The 26,975-nt window shown below is 36.1% G+C and overlaps 1 protein-coding gene across 10 annotated transcripts; it reads right to left on the minus strand.

The window, feature by feature from the left end:
- Positions 1 to 494: 494 nt before the first annotated feature.
- Positions 495 to 26,857, minus strand: LOC101900933 (uncharacterized). Of its 10 annotated transcripts, none has more exons than XM_020039350.2 (5): positions 26,639 to 26,857; positions 26,379 to 26,459; positions 19,360 to 19,690; positions 6,947 to 7,080; positions 495 to 747 (listed from the first exon to the last, which is right to left on the minus strand). In XM_020039350.2, exons 3-5 carry the CDS (start codon positions 19,574 to 19,576, stop codon positions 571 to 573), a joined length of 528 nt encoding a protein of 175 aa, XP_019894909.2. In that variant the 5' UTR covers positions 19,577 to 19,690; positions 26,379 to 26,459; positions 26,639 to 26,857; the 3' UTR covers positions 495 to 570. The 10 variants fall into 10 exon arrangements, with proteins under 10 accessions (XP_019894909.2, XP_058975789.1, XP_011295473.2 ...); XM_059119806.1 differs by lacking the exons at positions 26,379 to 26,459; positions 26,639 to 26,857 and adding exons at positions 19,777 to 19,867; positions 20,542 to 20,664; XM_011297171.3 differs by lacking the exons at positions 26,379 to 26,459; positions 26,639 to 26,857 and adding exons at positions 19,826 to 19,867; positions 20,542 to 20,649.
- Positions 26,858 to 26,975: the final 118 nt, after the last annotated feature.

Raw genomic sequence — 26,975 nt, forward strand, 5'->3', positions numbered from 1 at the left:
CGCTCGATGGGACCGCCGACGAAGATTGCGAGGTGTTGCAGACAAATTTACCACACCATTCCATTTGCGTTGGTCACAGGCTGCGGAGAAAGAATAGTAAACACTTCTGCTGTGAAATGCGGAATGACACTAGTTGAACTATGATTGAGGTCTCCCACTTAATTATGTCCAATTAGAAACATAAAGTCAACCACACGATAGGTCAACAGTGTTTTGACACTACCAAGGCTTTCGAATCGTCGTGACATGTATTACCGGAATACTCTGTGGCACTACTTTGACTAACTAACCATTCTTGCATTCGTCGCCACAACACTCTACGGCGGTTCTTCTTCCTGTCGTCCTAGTGTGACGATGTTCCTGATTTCAATTATTTCTCATTGATACATACATTATGCCAATTCAAGACACAATGACACACTTTAGAATGCCGTTGGCTGGGCGGATTCCCTCGAGACTTCAATTCAAGAAAAAAGAAAAAAAAAAACAATGAATTCCAAAATTTATTCCTCCAAGACAATGTTTTATTGTTGGTTCCCACTTTGCCATTGATTTTCCGTGCAGGGCAACTCAAAACGGACAACAAAAGCACACGACGTCATTGGGACTGTAACAGACACCCGCTGACGTGCACATGAGCGGCGTTCGTCCTCGCAGTTGATTGTGAACGTCCTCAGGTGTTAACTGAAACTTCTCCATTAACCAGTGCAATAAATCGCCAGCAAAGCCCTGGTAAGTAGGCACGTCCTGGAATTGTATAACGTTCTTATTAGAGTGGGAAATTAATTTCGTGGAGCACACAGAGACATGTTATCAAAGACACGCACACAAACATAAAAGCGAACTTGCACCACACACAAATACAAAGCCAAATACATATGGATGTGTTGCACTTGATAGACCTGGTATCTTCACCAGTAACGAGTTCAACTCACTCACAACACAACACCGCTATCAAAACTTATAAGAAATTTGAAATAACTAAAACAAGTAAAAAAGAAACATCTATAAAAGAGGAAAATGTTTGAATGTTTGTTTGTTTGTAATTTATGGACTCGAAAACCGACTCTGGACTCGAAAACCGAACTGAACAGATTTTCCTGAAAATGTCCATGTATACTACAACATCGCCTGAAAGTAACATAGGCTGCATACATTTTTGATTTTCCACTTGGAACTGGAGATATAGCATCAGAATCGGAGGTACCTCCCAAAAATTTAGATTTTATATGCACATATCTTTTGATCAATTACAGATACAGTCTCCAAATTTGGAATGCGTAACGGAATATGGAACAAAAATAAATTTGCCAAATTATATTGAAATCGGTTCAGTTTTGGATATAGCTCCCATATATGTTTTCGAACGATTTCTTTTATTTGATGCCTCGATTTCAATGAAATTTGGAATGTGTGACGGAATTTGATCCGAAAATAAATTTGTCAAATTATATTGAAATCGGTCCCATATATATTTTCAGCTGATCTCATATATTTGATGCACCAACACCATACATATGTCCGATTCCAATGAAATTCGGACATAGAGAAGAAATTTGATACAAAAAACAAGTAAACAAAGGCTACTGTCGAGCGGGGCCGACCGTTGAATACCCTACAACACTATAATAAATGATACAGTTTATATAGGCGAGATACTCGAAAGAATTCCACAAGATATTGTGACAAATAATAAAAGAAAACCATCAGGTTTCGTTCTCTAATTTTCGAATAATAGCAACTTAAGCTAATTTGCTCATTTCCAATTCTTTGGTAGATGTTGCACGTAAATGGTCTTCCTAGATCTGGAACCAATATTTCCCAAAGACCTACAATCTCTCAGAAGTGGCAAAAGATTAACATTTATTTTTGGTTTTTGACTGAAACGCATCTATATGAGATACAGACATTTGACTATATTCTTCCACGAAATCAGCGTTAACGAAATAGTCAGAAGTGCGTCTTTCCTGTATTTGTGAATTCTCCAAAAAGTCACTGGAATGGACATTTTCGTATTTTGTCTATAAAAGTTGGCAAACTCCTTCACACATTGAATATTTTTGGATGGCCATCCAAAACTGCTTGGCTTTTGCAATGTCCGGTAACCCCCATAATTACGACCTGCTGACAATTTTGCAGTTTTTTGGTCCATTTCAACCCCTAAATATATGGCGATCATTTCCAAAAAGAATAGGCTTTTATTCTGACCCTCATCTTATCTCCATGCAAAATTTCGTAAGGATCGGGGCATAAATGCGATCTGTATATGATATCCTGATATCCTAACTACTTAGTTTTGTTAGCTGTAGAAATATTACCAAATGTTTAATTCAAAATGAAAATAGGCCAAAAATATGACAAAATTGAAAAAATATGAGAAAATTTTACAAAATCAATATTTTCATCTTTAGAGAGATATTTTATGCGATTTTGTAGACGTTTTTTCTTTCCTGCCAAGAGGCCATTCTGAATTAATGAGAACTGTCGAAATCAGTTCAGCCGTTCTCGACATATATGAGATCTTTCAAGCATATATTATTTGATAGACATATATATCGCACATATTTTGCTATATATCCGATTTTTTGTATGTTAACATCAATGTAAAGATCAGAAGTAACCTTGTCATGGCTTTGTGATTTGGCCGGGATTTAAAATATTCGCGGTTTAATTAAAAATTTTGAATTTTTTAACAAAAAAGATATGGTATATTTTACCCGCTAAATATTATCCGATGACCACCCAAAGGTGGTCCCCGCCCTAAACTCTAGCTACATGCGAAATTCCGCGTCGATTGGTCTATAATTGCGACCTGTATAGCTACTGCAAAATCCTACATTTTTTCAGTATTTGATCCATTTCAACCCCTAAACATTTGGCGATCCTCTCCAAAAGAAATAGGCTTCTATTCTGACCCTAACCCCACCTTCGTGCAAAATTTCGTTAGGATCGGGCCATAATTTCGACCTGTAGCGTGATTACAAATTAACATGGACAGACGGACGGACATACATAGCTAGATCGACTCCGCTCGGCGAGCTAGGAAGATCCATATATACTTTCCTATATAGGAAACTAATATTTCGAGGTGTTACATAAATTCTGGCCCAATCAAACTTATAATAGCCCCAACACATAGTGTTGTAGGGTATAAATATATATATATATCCAAATTTTATTGAAATCGGTTGAGGTTTGGGTGTAGCTCCCATACATATATTTCGATCGATTGTTATGTACCAAACACGATCTGTATGTCCGATTCCAATGAAATTCAATATGTGTGGCAGAATTTGGTTAAAATAATAAATTTGACAAATTAATTAGAAATCTGTTAAGGTTTAGATATAGCTCCCATATATATACTCTCGACCGATTTCACACATTTGATGCACCAAACACGGTATATACCTCCAATTTCAATGAAATATGGATGGTTTGACGGAATTTGGTGCAAAAGTCATTTTTTTTAATTGTATTGGAATCGGTTCAATAGGGATATGATTTTATTAAGAAGCATTGACCCACAAAGCCTTTGCAATGGTATAAGGCTAACTGCAAAAAACGACACAGCAATTTTATTGAGGAATGGATTATTACGGGGAAGTATATTGCTTCCTCGAATTCTCCAATTGCAACAGAAATGCCACTCAACTTCAAAAGATTGCAGTTTCCAGCATACTTGGCATTTGCAATAAAATTAATCAATCCCAAGGACAAATCCTTCGTGTAAGCGGACTAAATTTGGCATGTTCCTTCTTTTCTCATGGTCAGCTTTTCCTGGCATATTCACGCGTTGGTAGACCGAGGTATTTATTTGTGTACGCATAAATGTATTACAATAATTACGTTTTTTATATTTTTGAATTTGTCTTTTTTAACCAACAAATATTCGTATATAAAATTTTCAATTCATATAAAATCAAAAAGGGTAGCGAAGCGTACCGGGTTCAGCCAGTTTTTATATAAAAGTATCTGAATTCAAGCGCGTTTCACTTTAAACTTCATATACCAGTAAGACCGTTTGCATGATGCAGTTAAATTTATCAAAAAACCATAAAGTGAGTGAGGCCGTTATATGGGACCATACCGAAACGGGAACCTCTATAGGCAATTTTATACTTCAAGGATTGTCATCTATCAAATCTTCAAAAATACCAAATTTGAAACAATTATGCGGGTAAATGTGACTAGGATTATCAAAATACCGAATGCGCTTTAGGAAAACGTGGAACTTAATATTTAATGCTCTGCCCAGCTTTCGAAAATAAACAGTACACAAACATAGTGTACCGTACCGGTACAGTATCACTAAAAAAAATTAAGCGGTAATGTACCGGTACACTACCACTAAAAAATATTTTAGTGATACTGTACCGGAACACAACGATGATCGTAGTGTACCGCAGTCGGAACACTAAAAAATCGTAGTGTACCGGAGTCGGAGCACTAAAAAAACGTAGTGTTCCGCAATCGAAGCATTAAAAATCGTATTGTACCACATGCACCACATAAAAAAATCGAAATCATAAAACTAATATTAAACAGTCAGCCATACTTTGTAAAATATTTAGTTTTTTACACATACATTCATTGATTTTTCGGTACCACAAAATAAAAGGGTAAATTATTTGCAAAATAACCCATTACAATGCAACTACTAACAAAACCCTTTTTCGCGGAAAATTAAAAATTTCAATTTTCAATTATTATAACTTCAGATTTGGTCCTTTTTTATTATTCTTTCTACCTGTTCCCATATTTTTCTACTTTCTTCAATTTCGCAACCAATCTAACCATGCAGACATATAAAATAAATGCAGCTCTTATTTTCTTAATATTGAATTGTATTAGTAATTTTTGCATTATCAAAAACATCCAACACCTAATTTTTCTCACAAATCGTAAACAACACATATGTGGTACACTACGACTGCAGAACACTACGATTTCGTAGTGTTCCGACTGCGGTACAGTACGATTTTCGTTGTGCTCCGGTAGAGTATCACTAAAATATTTTTTAAGGGTTGTGCTCCGGTACGGTACATTATCTTAGTGTACCACTCCACCTCGGAACGGTACAGAACACTACGGTACAGTACCATACTGTTTAATTTCGAACGCTGGTTCTGCCACCGGGCAAGAACCCATTATGAACTGAAAATATAAAATTTAATCAAAACATCGGGAAAATGTGGTAAAAAAAATCATCAAAATACCGAATATCGGAAGGCACCGTTGTATGGGTCTATACCAAAACTTGGACCCATAACTTAATGATTCGCCACACGAGCTAGAACCCAGTATACCCTACAAACACTAATTTTTAGAGAAATCCGTGAAAAAATGTGGCAAAAATCATCGAAATACCGAATATTATGTGGGGGCTATACCAAAACGTGGACCTATACAAACAATATTCGTAATACGAGCAGGAACCCATAATTACGTACAAATACCAATTTTTAGACAAATCCGTCAAAAATGTGACAAAAATCATCAAAATACCGAATATCGGAAGGTACCGTTTTATATGGGCTATACGAAAACGTGGATATATATGCATACAATGTTCCGCCTGTGAAACTAGAACCCATTATGACATACATATACCAATTTTTAGACAAATCGGTGGAAAAAATGTAGCGAAAATCATCAAAATACCGAATATCGGGAGGTACCGTTATATGGCGGCTATAGCAAAACGTGGACCGATATATCTTATTTTCAATACCAATGCATACACAATGCAAATTGTTCTGCCAAATTTTGAAGGTCTACGTCAAATAATGTGGGCCGTATCATGATTTCAACAGACAGACGGACATCGTTAAATCGACTTAGAATTTTATGCTGATTATGAATATATATATATATATATATGCTTTATGGGGTCTACGATGAATATTTGGGGATGTTACAAACAGAATGACATAGTTAATATACCCTCATTTCCAAGGTGGAGGAAATGAAAGTTTGTGACTCCGCGTGAGCGGTACGTTAATCGTTTCGTTTGTTTTCGTTCGCTGGTTTGCATCACTTTGCCCGTACTCAAACATGTATATTTGAGAGCATGTTTTTTTTATTCAGCAATAGGAGTTGAAAAATCACATTCGTTTCTTTTCTCTTCTTCATCTAAGTTTCATTCAAAAAGGGCTATTAATTTCAATGTTTTCAATTTTCAAAATGGAACCAGATTGTGTGCGAAAATGTTGCATGCGAAAAGAATTAGCTTCAAGTCATAAATACTTTACAAATTGTAATTCAATTTGATATTTTATATTTTGAGAGAATTGATTAGGGCGACGCAGAACAGGAACGAAATCTGTTGAAAAGTGTTTTTTTTATCGAAAGGGACAAGAGGAGAGCACTTTTAGACTTCATATTCCTTGGGAAGGAATATTCCTTAAGTAGGAGCGAACCTAGACAATCACACACGCTGATGTGAAAACTTCTACCAAAGACCACTCTGTGCATCACCAATGTTTCATCCTCAATGTTTCGTAATTTTTCCAGATTTTGCGCTTCAACAATTTGTCCCTTCCCTCGACTGTGATGTATGACCTAATTAATTGAGACAATTGCATTCATCTACTTTCACTCTCTTCTCCCTTCTTCCACTGAGTAGTAAAAAAGCTGTCGGCCACTCGCCCCCGAATAAGTCAGATGGGCATGATGTATGAGGCTCGTGGAGTAACGAACACCGTAATGAATAAAAACGACAACTTGCCCAGACTTAATTAATACTAAACAGTATTTGTCAAATACACTAGAACAGGGAGGAAGGGAGTATCAACGATGATTATGAATACGGATGAAACTGGAAATAACACGGCTAAAAGTGTGCACAAATGCAGTAAATGTAAAGAAACAAATGAAGGACGCTTTGAGATTGGGGAAAATAAAACGACAGACTCTCTGCCTGATATTCTAATGATTAGCTTACCTTAAAAGCTGGATGACGTTCTTCAAAATAATCAATCCAGTCCCCCAAACTTCGTACCATGTTCTCCTTAGTGGCAAGTTCTGGCATCCGGAATAGACCCATCGCTATTTGATATAGGAGGAAATTTCCTCGATCTAAAAAGAGAGTATTTTCAATGATTAGTCCAATAACCATGGTATAATAAAATAATGAGGTGAGGAGGAAAACGTAATTTTAGAATTGATCGAGCTGTATTTAATAATAGCCGGCTATATGTTGGCAGCCGTACTAAACCTTAACCATTGGCCAGTGACAAAAACCGGATACGTGCTCCATATTGTATATATAGCATTTCCAAATTAAATAAAATGAAACCCTATCCAAGTGAAACGAAGTTGATTTCAATTAAATTTAATCTTTTTAAACTTATAGAAAAGATAAAAAACAAATCATTTTTATTTTTAGCCATTAAATTAACTGAAATAAGCACACAATGGCTAATATAGTTTCAGTGTTTAATGCATATTTTTTAAAGGCATAATAAATCACAGATCTATGTAAGTGGCACAATTCTTATTATAAGTAATGACTCCATAGTAATTTCTAAATAGAATTAAACATTCATGGCCTGATCTTGTTTTTCAGCCATAGGCTTTAATTTGAGTGTTAAAACCCTATGTGATATAGAATATCTATAATAGCGCCAATATTCTCACATTTAATAGAATACAATATTTTCTTTGGAGGTACACTAATGTGGGGACCATTCTTAAATAAATGCCTATGTGGACAATTATCTGTAAGATGGTTCTCTACAGTAGCCTAAATACCGATATTTAGCCAACTCAATTGATGAATGTGATCAAGGCCAAGATGGACCCTACTCCGAATAGGGACCCTACTCCCTTAGAAATAACAAGTAAGCAAAGGCTACAGTCGAGCGGGGCCGACCGTTGAATACCCTACAACACTATAATAATCTATGCAGTTTATATAGGCGAGATACTCGAAAGCTATTCCGACCCTCATCTTATCCCCGTGCGAAATTTCGTAGGGATCGGGCCATAAATGCGATCTGTATATGATATCCTGAAATCCTAACTACTTAGTTTTGTTAGCTGTAGAAATATTACCAAATGTTTAATTCAAAACAAGTAAGCAAAGGCTACAGTCGAGCGGGGCCGACCGTTGAATACCCTACAACACTATAATAAATGATACAGTTTATATAGGCGAGATACTCGAAAGAATTCCACAAGATATTGTGACAAATAATAAAAGAAAACCATCAGGTTTCGTTCTCTAATTTTCGAATAATAGCAACTTAAGCTAATTTGCTCATTTCCAATTCTTTGGTAGATGTTGCACGTAAATGGTCTTCCTAGATCTGGAACCAATATTTCCCAAAGACCTACAATCTCTCAGAAGTGGCAAAAGATTAACATTTATTTTTGGTTTTTGACTGAAACGCATCTATATGAGATACAGCCATTTGACTATATTCTTCAACTAAATCCGCGTTAACGAAATAGTCAGAAGTGCGTCTTTCCTGTATTTGTGAATTCTCCAAGAAGTCACTGTAATGGACATTTTCGTATTTAGTCTACAAAAGTTGGCAAACTATTTCACACATTGAATATTTTTGGATGGCCATCCAAAACTGCTTGGCTTTTGCAATGTCCGGTAACCCCCATTCAAATGTGCCTGAGGATCGGGCGATAATTACGACCTGCTGACAATTTTGCAGTTTTTTGGTCCATTTCAACCCCTAAATATATGGCGATCATTTCCAAAAAGAATAGGCTTTTATTCTGACCCTCATCTTATCTCCATGCAAAATTTCGTAAGGATCGGGGCATAAATGCGATCTGTATATGATATCCTAACTACTTAGTTTTGTTAGCTGTAGAAATATTACCAAATGTTTAATTCAAAATGAAAATATGCCAAAAATATGACAAAATTGAAAAAATATGAGAAAATTTTACAAAATCAATATTTTCATCTTTAGAGAGATATTTTTATGAGATTTTTTAGACGTTTTTTCTTTCCTGCCAAGAGGCCATTCTGAATTAATGAGAACTGTCGAATCAGTTCAGCCGTTCTCGACATATAAGAGATTTCTCCAGCATATCTTCTTTAATAGACATATATATCGCACATATTTTGCTATATATCCGATTTGTTGGATGTTAACATCAATGTAAAGATCGGAAGTAACCTTGTCATGGCTTTATGATTTCGCCAGGATTTAAAATATTCGCGGTTTAATGAAAAAAATTGAATTTTTTCAACACAAAAGATATGGTCTATTTTACCCGCTAAATATTATCCGATGACCACCCAAATTAGTAGGCTTCTTCCCCGCCCTTAACTCTAGCTACATGCGAAATTCCGCGTCGATTGGTCTATAATTGCGACCTGTATAGCTACTGCAAAATCAGACATTTTTTCAGTATTTGGTCCATTTCAACCCCTAAACATTTGGCGATCATCTCCAAAATAAATAGGCTTCTATTCTGACCTTAACCCCACCTTCGTGCAAAATTTCGTAAGGATCGGGCCATAATTGCGACCTGTAGCGTGATTACAAATTAACATGGACAGACGGACGGACGGACATACATAGCTACAACGACTCAGCTCGGCGAGCTAGGAAGATCCATATATACTTTCCTATGTGGGAAATCAATATTTCGTGGTGTTACATAATTTTTGGCCAACACATAGTGTTGTAGGGTATAAAAATGCCAAATTATTCCATATAAATTAAAAAAGTGGCCAAGATCCCGAAAATATCTTAAATCATATGATGGTTATACCAAACTGTGATCATTTTTTGCAAGGATGGGTTCTTCTCAAATTACAAACATCTGTCGAAATTAGTATGAAAAGTTAGGTTAATACGTGGTACAATGGGTTAACATTTAAAAATCGAGTTGTACCGTTACCATATCATGACCTGCAAAAGCGATTTAAGGTATCTCGAAAGTCCAGGAAGAATTTCTGGAAGAACGCATTATCAGTCATTTTTGTTTTTTTTTTTTAAATATGTTCGCATCTTCCAGCCGAAGCACGATTTAGATCCTGGAGTTGAAAGCTAGATGCCAATTTTAGACAAGAAAGATCGTCATTTAATATCATCTGTAATATTATTCATTCATATTTCAAAACAATAAAAAGTTTACACTTCAATATAGTATGTCAAATTAAAAAAAAATGTACGACAAAAATAATTTTTTTTTCACATTTTTATTGCCATATTTTGACACGATTTTTTTTGCTAGGACACCATTCCAAAATTGTATATATAGTCAAAATCCGTCAAGCCGTTCTTGAGTTATAAGTGTAGTAACTAGCATAACTATCTTTTGTATGGTGAAAACAATTCTTTATTTTTTATCCTCTTCTTAAATGTTATTATTCGTATAGTTCCACTTACCCAATAAATAGATAAAATCTATAAATGAGAGTCTTGTCCATTGTCGCTTTGTACTACCCTAAAAAGACTACACATCATATTAGAATCCGAAAATAGAAAAAAAAACACTACAAATGTGCATTCGAAAATAGTAAGTCAAAAGGGAAAAATCATGCTATATAAAACACTAGCCGAACCCGGTGCGCTTCGCTACCCCTTTTGATTTTATATGCATTCAAAATTTTATTTACGAATATATGTTGGTTAAAAAAAAAACAATTTAAAAAAATTAAAAAAATATATTGCACTACTTTAATGCGTAAATAAACAAACCATTAGAAAAGCAGTAACATGACATGCATACACGAAGGGTTTTCCTTATTTATTTCATAGCAAATACCGAGCGTGCAGGAAACTGCAATCTTTTGAAATTGAGTGGCATTTCTATTGCAGTTAGTGAATTCGAGGTAGCAACATACTTCCCCGTAATAAGCGTATTTTAAATTAATTGTTGTATAGTTTTTTGCTGTTAGCCTAAGGCGTTGTGGGTCAATGGTTCTTATTAAAATCATATCCCAATCTGATCCGATTTAAATATAATTTTAAAAAATTTACTTTTACACCAAATTCCGCCACACCTTTCATATTTCATTGAAATTGGTGCGTCAAATATGTGAAATCGGCCGACAATATATATGGGAGCTATATCCAAATCTTAACTAATTTCCAATTAATTTATCACATTTTTTATTATAACCAAATTTTGCCACACATTCTGAATTTCATTGGAATCCGTCATATATATCGTGTTTGGTGCATAACATGTATGAAATCGGCCGAAATATATATGTTAGCTATACCCAAACCTCAACCGATTTCAATATAATTTGGCAATTTTTTCTGGCACCAGATTTCGTCTCTCTCGCTTTGGGTGCATCAAATATGTGAAATCGGCCGATAATATATATGGAAGCTAAAATCAAATCTGAGCGAATTTGAATATAATTTGTCAAATTTATTTTTGTACCAAATTTAGTCACATATTCCAAATTTCTTTAGAATCGAACATACATATCGTGTTTGGTGCATCAAATAAACGAAATCGTTTGAAAATATATGTGGGAGCTATATCCAAATTTGAACCGATTTCGATATAATTTGACAAATTCATTTTTGCTCCCAATTCCGTTACGCATTCTAAATTTGGAGACTGTATCAATAGTGCATATAAAATTTAAAATTTTGGGAGGTACCTCCGATTCTGATGCTATATCTCCAGTTCCAAGGAGAATTTCAAAAATGTATATAGCCTATGTTACTCCCAGGCGATGTTGTATTATATATGGAAATTTTCAGGAAAAGCTGTTCAGCGTTTTTCGAGTCCATAAATTATAAACAAACAAACAAACATACACACATTTTCCTCTTTTATAGATAAAGAAGATTACGATTGTACATTTCAAAAGTCAAAATGAACATTTTAAGACTTCTATGGATTTTATCCTTTTCTGCCAAGAGACAGTTCCGAATTTGTCTGATTCGCTAAAATCAGACCAGCGGTTCTTGACACAACTGTCTAGATATGCCCCCCTCCGAAACGCCAAATTTAGTTTCATAACAATGTTTCATACATCGTATTATATTTTCAGACTTTCAAGGTTTTACCTTTTCCACCAAAGTCTTGAAAATCTTTCGATTTAGTGCGCATATCTAAATCAATATACATTTTTCATTTTTATTTATAGTTTGAGTCAAAATTAACGAATATGGCTCTTTGGCCTGTAATCACTGCCATTAAATGTGTATAAAGCGAACGGATTATATTGGTAATGAGATCAAGGTTGGAAAGTATATATAGAAAATGGTGGACAATGTGGCTGGGCTCACAATCTCTGAGAACCTACAGTTCCAAGTCAGCCAAGTTGGCCTTGTCAGTTGAGCACTGATAAGTCTTCGTATTATTCCAAAACCATTAGACCGTTCGTATGCAAATGTCAAGGACTTGGCTGTTTTAATGCCAGCCTGCAGAGCGCACACTACAGCCATCTAAACGAATAAATTTCAGAGTAATTTGTTATGAATTTTTCATTAGAAGCTGTAGCATTTCTTTTGTCATGTCGCTTTACTGCAGCTTACATCTTGGCGACAATGGTTAGGTTATTTCAACTTTTTCCATCTGTTGTTAAATTGAATAACAAATATCGCACAAAGTACACAGTACACAGTGAGCGAAGCACGGCACAAATGGAACAACAACGCTGCCAACGAAACGGAAGCGCATGGAAGCGACAAAACATAGTCTGTCCAACCGACTGCATCCTCTTCAGGACAATTTCACAGCTCTTGGATGTATTGTGTGCTTTTTGTAGTCAGTTGCTGTTTTAGAGGTATGACCCTCTTTCTCGCCACTACCTCATCCTCTCCCACAGCTCTTGTGCATACCCACACGTGCACATCACTCACAAATTCAGCACAAACGAAACAAAATTATGGGCATGGTACCGTTTTGAGTTCATCCTTTTATGGTGTCATTGTCATCCGTATTTTCAGCATTTGTCACTTGTCTTTGGCTGTGTACAGCGGTGGAGCAGTGGAGCAGAGCTGCCAAGCTGCAGGAGTGCACGTTTGGATTAAGTAAACACTTAAAGCCCCACACCAGTGCAGAGGGACGACAAGGGGGTGCGGGAGGGCTGTTAGCATTTATGTTTAGTTTTATTTAGACATCATTAAACATGGAATGATGACATTGTGCAACACGGCATTAAAACACTCAGAGTCGTGCAACTTTTTGCCATCCACTTGCGGTCATATTCCGACTTAGGCGACCACAATATCTAGTGCATGTACAACCGAAACATAAATGTCGGCATTGAAGTGGGTAGCACGGTATTCGAATCGAATGTAATATTCATATTTTTCCTTTCTTATTCGCTCGTTTAGCAAAGACGCTAATCTGAGCGGATTCCCAAGGGCAGCTGTAAGTAGTACCAAAACCATATGTTGATTAAGTGGAACGTGTGTCATTTCTTAGCCATTCTACGGGCATATGCATATGTCTTATGGTATTGGGTTTTGATGCAAGCTTCTGGATCAAAGTACTAAGAGTTTGTTATATAATTGTAATCAAGGTGTGCAACATTCAGAGCTTGCTCTGTTAACATTCGCTATTGCACTTTTGACGGATTCACATTAATGTGAGCATACATACAGACACATATACACGTGTACGTATATGGACGTCTGACCGACGTTGTTTTTTGAGGTTAGTGGGTTATTTAAAATAAACAAACGCACATCACACAACCAAACACTCATGCTTCTGAAGACGGCAGGCATATGCGAAGATGTGCGCACTCATTGAAAGGAAATTCATAGAAAATATAAATGGTCGATTTCGATGCCGGATTTGAGGAATGGAGAATCTAACAGCTGAACCCAGAAAAATGGCAGGATAACTTCGTTGTTCAGTTATTCAGTGGGAATGCTGTCAGGCTTGAAAGACGGCGTAAACATTAAGGACAGTTGATAGGATAGGAAGTACAAAGGGTATGGTTTGACAGACTTTCTCCCCGAATCGTTAAGCTCTCGCACTTAACCCAGGATATCACTCTCATTGCGAACCATGGTACAATAAGTGAGTATCTCGTTTTGAAATAACTTACATTGTCACATGGTGACAAGTGTTGTCAAATTTGAAGACATATTTGGTGTATACGATATCCTCCCCACTAAACTGAGGGCATATTCTCTCTCAGGTTATCGCACGAAATTCGTTGAAATCCAGCAAGAAATAGCAGTTTACACAATTGAGAGAGATCCGAATAAAGGTTGCATTTTATGTAGTAAACTATTTGTAAACGTTTTTACACCGCCCGTAGAACAACTGATTTTAAATCGTCTGGTGATGCTGCAAATACGTTTTGCTCCCGTCATTCGGGCTATCGAACGACACTTTGTTTTAACGTATACAAATTACTGGCACATCTATTATTACGTTTGGTATTCTGTTCCAGAACTTGCAGGAATCTACTAGTTTTGCTATTTATGTCCCACACCACATTGTCGCCAGGGTTCTAAAAAAATGTAGATATAGCTTCCATACATAGAATGGTGCTGGCATGTTTGTTCGGGATACCATAGTATTTTGTTGTTCCGAATGGTCAGGTTTAATCCCATTATTGTTGTTTTTATAAAAACAACGGTGGTAATGTTTACCAGGGGGTTAACCTAGGTTTCGGAAAGAGCCACCAATCCTCAGTTCTATGTAATTCTTTGGTCCCTCTTCCATTAAGCTTATGATCTCATTACTTGGGTAGAAAAAAGTTTTTTGTCATGGGTGTTATTTTTAAAACAAGTAAAAAGCTGTTAGTTCGGCCGGGCCAAATTTTGAATACCCTCCACCATTTGGTACAAATTTAACAATTTTCAAAAATAAAATCCGTTAAAAACTATCGGTGAGGTCACATCGTTAAGGATTTTTGGTTGGCACTCTTCTTCTTGAAGTTTAGAAAAGTGGATCGCCAGATCAAAATTGTGAATTTTTTATAAATAAAACAGTTGACCGACTGAGTCATTTTTAACTTTGAAATAATAATTAATAAAGTGCTTTTTCTTTTGTGCAGACAACAAACGTAAGTATCGCCAGAATACTTTTGTGTTTGTTTGTAGTTTGCTAAAAAATATTGTTGTTCGTCTTTGTGCAACAATAAATTCCGGCTCAAAATCTACTCAGTAGAATTTGAACCACAACAAGTCCATACGGCGGTATTGGAACTTGACAAAACTGTTCAATCTTCCAATTCCAGGGCAATACTGGATAGTATACTTAATGCGTCCCCTGCAATGCTCGTTTCTTCCAAACATTGGTTTTGAAAATATTTTGTTTTATTTTTCGATATACGCAAAATTGGCAGAAGTCGGGCACACGCTGGAAAAAAATGGAATCAACTGGTAGCTTTACCTTACCTCTTTGGGTTTGGATTAGTTTTACTTGGTTGTCAGATGGGCTTATTGTGCCATATTGGGACCAATGGGAACTCCTTTCGCTTTATATGATACATATATTGGGACCAGGAGGAACTTGACCGATAGAGCTGATGGTATACAAATGAGGAGTTAGTTCTACCTTTCTTTTCTCCGAGAACATAGTTCCAATGTTACAGAGGGCACCAGCACAATATCTTCGCTGAATACTCTATTATAACAAATATTGGTATTTGATATTGGAAAAGATAATCAATTGACCAACCTATTTCCGCTGTGAAATCAACTACACACATATGGCGATTCCATACGAACTGCTTTTATTTTACGACTTCATTATCTGATTCTTTCTTCGAAATGAGGAGAATTGATCGAAGTGTAGTTGAAGTGGTGCTTGGTCCAATTGAATCGACTATCGCTCCTCTTAATATGATTATTAGCGGCAATTTGACCTTTTTGCACCCTTTTAAATTGGATTACAGCCTACATGAGATGCAGAGTATTCATTTCCTTTTGCTCGTCCTTCGGTTGGCACAACAACAGGGGACCATGATGAAATCCATTTGAACATAATGCGGACAGAGCAGATGACAGCCGTAGCCTAGCACATCATATTTCCGCTTCAAGCAGATTGGGAAAAGTCGCATGAGCATAATAAGCTTCATAGCTTGTGGGGAGTGGCGGAAAGGAATGATTTTCCTCATGGCAACAGCAATAGTTTACACAAAGCATGCTATGACCAATATAAAAAGCACTACACACCTTCGGCCATACGTCAAAATCTCCCTCGTCCGTTACATGAAGAAAAAAAAATAGAAAGATAAAGTCGCTGTGCCGACACTATATGTGATTTTATCGGACAATTGGGAGTTATCAGTCAATCGTAAGGATATATTTTCAAAAAAGATAATTTAACAGTGATTCAAAACAAGGTACAAAAAAGGTAAGGTGACTGACTTCTACCAATCCTGGGTATGTGTTAATGATTGTGGAAAATAAAAATCAAATATTTTCAAAACAATGATAGCAAGCAACGTACTCTGAATTATATTTTTGAGATAAAATGTAGGCATTTCATTCAGCTTTCGCGCCTTTTTTAACTCACTTTAGAAAAATGAGAATTGATAGCAAATAAATGAGAAAAACTTGTTGCATATAATTTTGAATAATTCTCACGGGAAGCGGGCATAGCAGGGCTGTATTTCTGTGGCTGTTGGCTGAAGCTGTTCTACCTCCGTATTGTACCATGATTCGAAAGAAGATTGGGAGACCACATTAGGTATGTTCGGCTAATTTTCCAGTAAGATTTACTCAGTAAACTTTTGCAGGAGAGTAACAGGAGAGGGAGAGAGAAAGTAAGCCGACGACTTTCAGTCAGAATTAGCAGGAAATTAGCTGCTAAGGTACCTTCAATCTGAGATGTTTTTCAAAACGAAACTGGCAACCTTGAAATATTTGCTAAGGGTATGGTCACTCAGTTTTTTCAGCTTTTTGATATGAATACTTGGGTGAAAAACATGCTCTATAAGAGTCTATCATCCAGAAGTGAACTCTTCGTGTGTGGCGAAGAACGTGTGTGTGTTCTACTCATGGTGGAATCAAGAAGGTTAAGTCATGCAAACATATGTTTACATTTTTTTTATTTTATTTATTTGTTTGACAGCATCTCATTGCCAACCTTTATATTTATAAATCCATTGTAAATAAACAAATCAGAGATGGAAACCTAGCTTTATGCAGCGAAATTTGACAAAGTAAATTACAGAAAATGCAGAGATGTATATGGTTATTTGAAATGACTTTACCTTCTTCATTTTACCATTGTAACACTATAACATTTGAAAATAACGACTTGTTGGGTTTGCTAACACAGGCTGGGCAAATTTCCTCTTTTCAACATTTCACTCTTGATTCACACTTTTTTACAGGACTTTTGAGTTAACAGACAATCTGGTCCCATAGCATTCGCCCCCAGATATCGAGTAAACAGAGACATCGATTGTAAGCTTTGAAGAGGTAACAACGTCCAACAAAAATGGCTGTGGAACATCGGACTGCTGTGTCCGTTGTCTGTGTTTTTGTTTTTTGAACAAATTTTTATTATTTTGACATTTATTGTTCAGATGCGGCTGGCATACGACACTACCTGGTAGCAAGGTGTATTTAATAAGGTGTAATTGACAATCACATGTTGTGATACGGATTTCCTCCAAAGAGATGTAAAATGTAGACATTTTAAAAGCATTTGAACGAGCGGGAATTTCTGAGGTTCGGTTTTTTCTCCAAACTATTGTTTAAAATATTTATTTTTTAAGTGTTTGTTTTCTCTTTCCAGACGAGCTTAATGATCTGAAATTTGCAGTGAAAAGGAAAGCCAGATAGACACTATCACACACTCACCACTATCCGACGCGTTTCGCCGTTGGTTAAGCGGCTCATCAGGCATATTTGATGTGGATGATGGCTTACAAGGGCCGTTCTCTCGAAAGTAGTATATATTTCGAACTTATTGCAAATTAGCATATGCGAATTAGAAACTCTCCAGGTTCGACTCAAGTTCTATTGGTTTATTTATGTTTTTCAAATTATAACTAATTGCCAACATGACTTTTTAGTTTCTATAACAACAATGTTGTTTTTGTGAAATGTTAGTTGTTGTAGCTGATGCATACACCTTGCTTGGCAGTAATTTTGTGGTTTTAAAATAGTCTGCCTTAATCCCATTACGGCTTTGTTTATAAAGACAACATTACATATTAGTGGAAAAAACTGTCGATGTTTTCTAAGGGATAGCAGAGATCTCTAGTAGCATATCTACAAAGAATTGTGGCACATAACCTTAATTTCGAATCATAAAAAGCGGTTTTACGAGGAGTCGAGTACATCTTCGCAGCGGAAATTAGTGGGACTAAATTGTGAGATTTTTGATTAGTTAATATTCCAAACTTTTGCAGGACAGATACCAAAGATTTTGAACTTTTCTTCGTTAGGTTGACCATTTGCGGGGAAGGTTCCAGAATCAGTAGACCGCTACACACCATTCCCAACTGCTCGCTAGATCTTGGCTTTGCTGTTATATTGCCTTGTGCGAATTCTAATGAAAGTTATAATAATTTAAAAATTTCATTCATTGTGCGGAGGAATCAGAAAGTGTTGAGCGTTGTATCCAATCTTCATATCAGTAGTGGAATTCTGTAACTCATTGTCTGAGTTACCGAAGAAATCGGTAGAATTCAAATGCTTATAATTTCGGTAATTAACGAATTTTTTGGTAAGCTAGCGACGAAATGAAATTTGTCGCTAAGATCTACCGATAGATAGCAATGTTATAAACTTTTATTTGTTCTTATAACAAAATTTTGCATCTGAAAGTTACCGATTTTTGTCGGTAATTCAAAAAGTGTGTTATAGCATCCCACTAATGGTCTTCTGTTGTCGAAACATTGGGATGTCAGTGGAAAAAGTGACATTTTATGGGAGTTAAGAGGAAGTGGTCGATTTTCTCCCCTGATTAACGTATGATTTATGTTTGGGAATTTTGCCCTCGGTGGAGGAGATATAACAAGAAGTATACCGATTTTTTTCAACGTCGAATGCGGTCTAAATATAGAATAGCATACTACTATCGAGAGTTATTGGTCGCACCAGTCAAACAAATCCAAAGAGACATAGGGTCTTATGTTGTTATTTCGATAAAGGGCATAGCCCTTATATAACCCCTTTGCAGCCAACAGACTGAGGGAATAGAAAACGAATCGGCCTAATGCGAAGCTCAACAATAACGAAAGACCGGTCCAACAATGAGGCGTATACGTTCGCTTGAATTGAGAATGATACGGGCATATTGCGTATACGGCACAATGATTCAATGGTTACGCTGCATTTTGACTTGGAATATTATGCGGGCAGGCATTATAATCTAATCCCTTCAACCGAAACAATTGGAACTGAGAGGGGCACAGTATTACAAGTTGACAAAACAATATAGGGATATCAAGAGTTAAAATTAAAGGTGCACAGAAAGACTTACCTTGCTCTGGTATAGCCCCAAAAACCATTTGACCGGGTGTTAAAACGTCCGCTTCTTCTCCTATCACTAACACCGACGAAGGTTGTGACCCATTTTTAATCTGGCCTGCTAACGACGCTGCCATACGACTTGAATACGTGCGATGAGATACCGACAGGCCGAGTGACTTATTTGTGAGCAATGCGAGAGAGCACAGAATTAGATTCCACGGTGCCATTTACGAGAATCGTCGCCTTTACCGTTAGTCGCAAGTAATTTATGTCGATGGTCGCAGTCACCGGTGCTCTGCAGGTGAAGCTGTTTCCTCTTGTACCAAGCCGATCAATCAAATCTGTGCAAAACAATTATGAAATTAAGTCAGAGCAACAAAGTCGCGTTGTTGGTGCGTTTTAATCTAAATACTAGCGGAACTCGTACAGCCAAATTGGCCCAAAGCTACATTCCTGTCTTTCTTGTATATCCTTACTCGAAAGAGTTTACTGGAAAAGTAGACGGACCCCTTTTAAATCTAGAATACATAAAAGTGAGAGTAAATATAAGGCGGATTTTGGTAATACTTAAAAAGCACAAGGGAGTGTAGGGTGAACAGGTTAAATGATGTGCCGAAATGGAACTAAGTCACCTTAAAGGTCCTTTGTCCTTTTACAAGAAAGCCAGCCAATAACTGCACCTTTAATATGTGTCATGTTGCAAGAATATCTTGGTAGAACTATTAAGGTAACCTTGAGCATTCATAGGCTTACAAGTTTTGTAGGACCACGGTGTCACAAGTGGTTGTGCAATCAAAACATTGTTCAAATTATGATGGCAAACCTGATAACCGAGAGAATTGTTGTTCGTTCCGAGAGAACTGCTAGCAGAACTATCACAGCCAGGTGGCAATCATGGTGGCAGAATTAAAGAGGTTATCTCACTTGCTGAATCGAGAATGGCAACCGTTTTCTGTTGGAACTCACCTATCATTTTCAATTAATTTTAAAATTATTTCCACAACAATTTTCGCAAGACTGTCACCCGTTTCGCTTTTTTCCTTACATACGCAACTGTTTATTGTCGATTAATGTAAGTAAAATTAAATAATCTTCAGGGGGCCTGTATTTTTTTATTATATATTCGGACACTTGGATTTTGTTTTCTTTTTTATTTTAACTAGTAAGTTTTGCAAATCCTCCTACATTTTACCTCTTCTCTATTGTGAAATTACACGCGTTCGGATGTTGTATTGAGGATTATGCTATTGTTGTTTTTTGTTTAACCGAACTTTGCGAACTTTTCTCGTGAGACCCTTTGATTAGACTGTTTTCAAGTATTGATAACTTCTGTTTTGATTGCGGTCAACGTTTAAACACTACACCGCAGAGCTCCAAAGTATGGCCGAATCGTTGGCTAGGGCCCCAACAAGATATGAGTACGCAAAACGAAAAGAAGCATTTAAATGGGCCTTAGAGTACACATTTTCATTGGTCTATTGGTTGGATCTATATTTTACAAGATAGATTACATGTTTGTCATAATTATAGCTTATGGATTTTTTTTTGGATTTTCCGAATTTATATTAGGTAAATATTCTGGTGGAAATTCTTTGTTTGTAGGAAAGATTGGTAAGGGGAATGTAAATGGATATGTTCGTACTTGCAATTTTCGGGCAATTCTTACTGTGTGCTTATTTTCATACAAAGATAAAGGCTATTGCCAATGTTTCAATAACTGATTTAAATTTAAAAACCAAACATTTTTTACTTTGATTGTTTAAATAGCAGATCATGAATAAAAAATGCATTAAATACTAAATTCTAATGCTTCACATCTTTCTCCTGAATCAGACATGACACTGAAGTTTTTGTGTAGATGCCTAGTGTACATAAAAATAGAAATCTTATAGTGGCGTCAAATCAGCTGGCTTTCCAATGCTCTACGAATGAGAATTCCTCTTAGTTTTATTGAGGCCCTCGCATTATTTACCCCTCTGCTGGACTGGACTGTTTAGCGAACAATGAAATCAACAATGAGTATAGGCGTCAGAACAGAATTAACCCAACTCAAGTGTATTCGGCAAGATAAGAGAACTGCTATTAATAACAGTTGATAAAAAATAGATATACACATGCATGTATTTACGTTTGCATGTGTGTAGGTAGTCCACTCAAGTCTGATAATTATAAACAACATTAACCAAATATGACGTTTCACTTATTCTTTGCGGAGAAACGGTTACAGTCATGGCGCAATAATAAGGAGTTCCGCCAGATCTCCAAAAACAGATTTGATTCTATATTTATTTACAGTAGTGTGATTCCCATCAGAACTCATCTTTATGATACTGGATACTGGATAACAGCGTTTGCCGACGCCTAGTCTCCAACTCACAACCTTCGATTCTGTAGTCGGACGCACAAACTATATACTGGCATTGCTCATTAATGGGCAATTATGTTCTTCAAGAAAGCTCATTTCAAATAATAATATCCAGCCCTGCATTTTTTTCAATTTGCCTTGTAGAAAGTTGTCATAATTGACAAAATAGATTTCTGAATAAACATTTTGGCAATGCAACTGTTGTTATAAATTTTAGGGTAACCAGACATACCTAATGTTACAATTTTTTGTAGTATGTAGAGGGTGGGAGTTTCAAACCAACCAAAGTATATTCTACTCATGGTAAGATTAAAAGGTATTGCAGAGCTCTCAGCTGACTGACTGTGGCCGACTTGTCCCATGGTTATACTTTTCTTCCATTCCATGGCAAACAAATTTCTTTCAATCATTAGTTTGAAAATAGTTTGTTTTTATTTTTCAAAAACAATAAATAAAAATGTTGACAATGAGATGTTGTCAAATATGAAAAAATTGCAAACATTTGACTAAACGCAAAACCGATTATCATAGTAAAATGTTTTACATTCTTGATATCATTGGTTAAAGCCAGTTTCCACATCGTGTATACGCATTAACGGGTTAACACACTGGATTTGGATTAAATTCGTCATATTCATTACCTATACTTCAAGTAAATCCTCTTGAAGTACTTTAACCCCATAAAACGATCCAACATAAACACGACATTACAGGGTTGCCCATTTCGACGGACCCATCTGGCAACGCCATAACTTTTGACAGAGATGTCACATCGCTTAATGACATACCGCGTTTGAAGCGTCAGTCCAAGCAGATTTTTACCATCAAACAATACACGCGCTCTGAAATAGTTGAAATTTACATTCAACAGAAGAAGTCAATTGTGAAAACACAACGTGCTTTTAAAACATTAAAAAATGTGAGAAGTGCGCCTTCTAAGAACACCATTAAGCGTTTATACGAAAAATTTTCGACTGGTAAGGCTCTTTCTAATCCGAAGAGGCCATATAAAAGTCGACCAAGGCGATCGGCCAAGAATATCGCTGGCGTACGAGCCAGTGCTGAGAGGTCCCCAAGAACATCCCGAAAACGCCGTTCTCAGCAGTTGGGCATGGTTCGGTCCACTTCACAACGGATTATTCGCATTGATTTGCATTTGTTCCCGTACAAAATTCAATTGACGCAAAGAATGTTGCCTGCGGACAAGCCTCGTCGATTGGAATGGACCCAAAAAAACATGGGTCCGTCGAATATGGGCAACCCTGTAGAATTATAGGTAAAGGGATTTTTTTAGGTTTTAAAATGAACAGTTTCGTAGCCGACTTATAAGCGCGTTTAATCTAGAACAAAGTGCTGAACTTTATATAGTATACTCTACAATGCATTATAATTATATAATATTAATATATGTTTATTAATATATTTTATTTTACACTTATACATAGTACATATAATGCAAGCCACACACGAAGCAACTGGTTGTACAACTTGCAGAGGTTGTATTTAAGATTGTATCGTTTGGGGCCTGGTTGTACGAAGTTGTGTCTCGGTTGTATGAAAAATAAAAAATTTTTGATATTTGGCATTTTGTACCGACCGATTGTAATGCAAGCCACACATGATACAACTGGTTGTACAACTTGGAGATTACTCAAATTGTGTGTTTCTGTCACAAACGATACAACTTAGTGTACAACTTCTTTGTACAACTTCACTTTTCGTAGAGCTTATTTGAGTTAAGATGGCACCGGAAAAAAATTCATGCTCTATAATTGAATCAATAGCTTTTATTTATAATTAATTTTTGAAATTCCATTTTATAAATTCAATTTCCTTTTAATATATACATTAAAATCACACATTTGATTGGATTTCGTATTGTTTTGATGTGCGAAAAAATGATGTTGAAAACGATGATAGAAACAAAATGAAATTGTATGCGACATGCCCACAAACGTTACAATCGGTTGGTATAACATGCCAAATATCAAAAAAATTGAATTTTCATACAACCGAGACACAACTTCGTACAACCGGGCCACAAACGATACAATCTTGAATACAACCTCTCTCAGTTGTACAACCAGTTGTAAGGTGTGTGGCTTGCATAACGTTTGTGGGCATGTCGCATACAATTGCATTTTGTTTTTATTTTTGAAGAGACAACACCATTGCTTCGCACATCAAAACAATACGAAATCCAATCAAATGTGTGATTTTAATGTATATATTAAAAGGAATTTCAATTTGTAAAATGGAATTTCAAAAATTAATTATAAATAAAATCTATTGATTCACTTATAGAGCATGAATTTTTTCCGGTGCCATCTTAACTAAAACAAGTTAAAAAGCAGTAAGTCCGGCCGGGCCGAACTTTTAATACCCTCCACCATTTGCAACGAATTTGGAAATTTTCAAAAAATAAAATCCTTAAAAAATTCTGTTAAAATTTTAAAAATACCGAATATAGCCGTTATTTTGGGGTCTATACGACGTGGACATACATAGGCATTATTTGTCATAAGCCATTACCATATTAAAATTCGAAACTTGAAATAAACGGTGAATAATGTAGCTAAAATCATTAAAATACCGAATATAGGGAGGTACCGTTATATGGGGGCTATATGAAAACGTGGACCTACATGGCCCATTTACGAACTTAACCTGCCTACTGGAAAAATAAACATGTGTGCAAAATTTTAGCCACCTATCTCAATTCATTCGAAAGATAGCGTGATTACAACAGACAGACGGACAGACAGACAGACAGACAGACAGACGGACAGACAGACGGACATCGCTAAATCGACTTAGAATTTTACGCTGATCAAGAATATATATACTTTGTTGGGTCTGATATGAGTATTTCGAGGAGTTACAAACGGAATGACAAAGTTAATATACCCTCCATAGTATGGTGGAGGGTATAAAAAGCTCTACGAAAAGTGAAGTTGTACGAAGAAGTTGTACACTAAGTTGTATCGTTTGTGACAGGAACACACAATTTGAGTACTCTCCAAGTTGTACAACCAGTTGTATCGTGTCTGGCTTGCATAAGTATGATATATTAATATATGTTATACACATGACTCTAGCATATATGTATATGACTGTAACATTATTGCTCTGTTCCAGAGCTGCAAGAATGCAAAATATTATACTACGATAACCGATACTCCTTTATGATGTAAAAAAAAATAAATAAAACCTATTAGATTGTTGCAGCTTATAGAATAGAGCATATGTGTATACTACCCTGTCTGGCTGGCGCGCACGATAACTCTCGAAGGTCCAATCTTGGTACATTGAATATTTTTGTCAAACTTATATTGAGTGCTGAGATGAGCAATATCGGTCGATTCCTTCTGCTACCTCCCCCACAAAAGATCGACATTTTCAAAAAATATATTTTCTGCACAGAAAGAGGAACGACAATCCGATTTTGCTCCAACTTTACAAATCCTAATATTCGCGTCAGTTCTAGGTAAGGAGCGAAAATGGACAATATCGGTCCACTTCATCAAGTACCTCCCCCACAAAAGTTCAAAACTTTAAATAATTACAACTCTTATAATATGCGATGTAAGAGTCCGATTGTCTTCAAATTTCACACATCCGAATAATTTTACTAGTCCAGGATCTGGTGTTAAAATGGCATACAACGGTCCACTCCCCCACAAAAGGTCGGAATGTTCAACTCCATCAAGTGCTTTCCACCGCAAAGGGTCAAAATGGTGTACCTCAATATTTCCATCAACACAAGATCCGTTATAATGATGGGAGGATCTGACCATTTCTTTTGGTACCTCCCCCACATAGGGTTCAAATGTTAAAAAAACCAAACGCTCAAAGAAAGCGTAATAAGTATCAAACTCTCTTCAAATTTCACACATACATACATTTTTAGTAACACAAGATCTGTTGTGAAGATAATATATATATCTGCAAACGCCTTCTGGTACCTGACCCTCAAATTTATAAATTCTCATAAAATTGGACATACATTTTCAATTTTCTTGTAATTATTTTTCTGTATCAGATGAGGTATGAAAATGGAATAATTCTGTCGACTATATGTGGGTAACTCACACACACTTATAACATATTCTAAAAATTAGCACATACCTCATATAAAGTGAAGGAAGTACCAATATAGTCCAAAATTGGCACGTCGTAATTTTTATATCATATTTATTTAGGTCCAAAAGGAACCTAAGGAAGGAAGGAACTCCATAGAGGGTCAACAACTTGAATAATCATAACAGAATTCGAAGTATATTTAAATTATCGGACACTGGTAGCCGGTCTTCAGCCGGGGCTTGAAATTTTTTCCTCCTGGTATGTTCTACACCAGCTACGACCAAGGGCTTGAGATGTTCCCCTCTGGTCCAAAAAATCGATATTTTGACTATAACTTCCGCACCGTTTATAAATAACCACAACCACCTTTTTTTACATCGTGTAAGTGCATCCGGGTCCGTCCCAAAAATATCAGCATAAAAATACCTACCACTTAAAGAAAATGTCCAAAAAATTAATAGTTTTTACTAACTAGGGTTAAGCCTAAAAATCAATTTTGAATTCAAACTTTCACATTTATTGTATCACTTATTTCTATTCTCAACACATAAAAAAAAAGAATTATTATATTCAATGCCTACCTTCTGTTAGTGTGCCATGTATTTAACTTGTGTGGTGAAAACCGTCGATCGAGTACGTCGAATTTAAGGTAACGCTGTTAACTTCGAAAATGTTAAATTAAATGTTAGCAACAAAATTTTTAAATAACTTCAAATTGCTTTCTGTTTTATCAAAACAATACACACAACTAAAAAAATAACATGATTTGGCGGAATAGGGGCAGCAAAAGAAAAAAAAATATTTAGGAAGAAACTTTTTCTACCTTCTGTTTTTTTCTTACTATGTACTTGCGAGCGTTTGTTTCATGGCATTCGTTCAAATTCACTCCTTGAAATGTGTATTGCGAAACGCACACTTTTGGATTAATTTTTGCCACTAGTTAGAAACTAACAACTTTTTTCTCGTTTTATTCCGCAGCATACTAGAACATTAGTTTTAATTTCTTACTATTTACTGACACGCTTTTGTTTATCTTTAGGATTTTTGACCGCAAATAATTAGTCGATTACTGATGCGATCGATTACTCGATAAAACGATAATTTGGTGGGTCCATCAAAGAATGTCGTGAAATCACAACTCGGTATTTTACGACTTCATTTTTTTCCTGGGTTGTAAA

The sequence above is a fragment of the Musca domestica genome, unplaced genomic scaffold, assembly GCF_030504385.1.
Source record: "Musca domestica strain aabys unplaced genomic scaffold, Musca_domestica.polishedcontigs.V.1.1 15, whole genome shotgun sequence".
Lineage (NCBI taxonomy): Eukaryota > Metazoa > Arthropoda > Insecta > Diptera > Muscidae > Musca > Musca domestica.

Bases quoted from the DNA above. Each gene is read 5' to 3' on its own strand.
- LOC101900933 (XM_020039350.2), bottom strand. From the start codon at position 19,576: ATGGCACCGTGGAATCTAATTCTGTGCTCTCTCGCATTGCTCACAAAT. The intron at 7,081-19,359 runs GTAAGTCTTTCT...CTCTCTTTTTAG, and splicing joins TGGGGCTATACCAGAGCAAG to ATCGAGGAAATTTCCTCCTA. The intron at 748-6,946 runs GTAAGCTAATCA...ATACAATTCCAG, and splicing joins AACGTCATCCAGCTTTTAAG to GACGTGCCTACTTACCAGGG.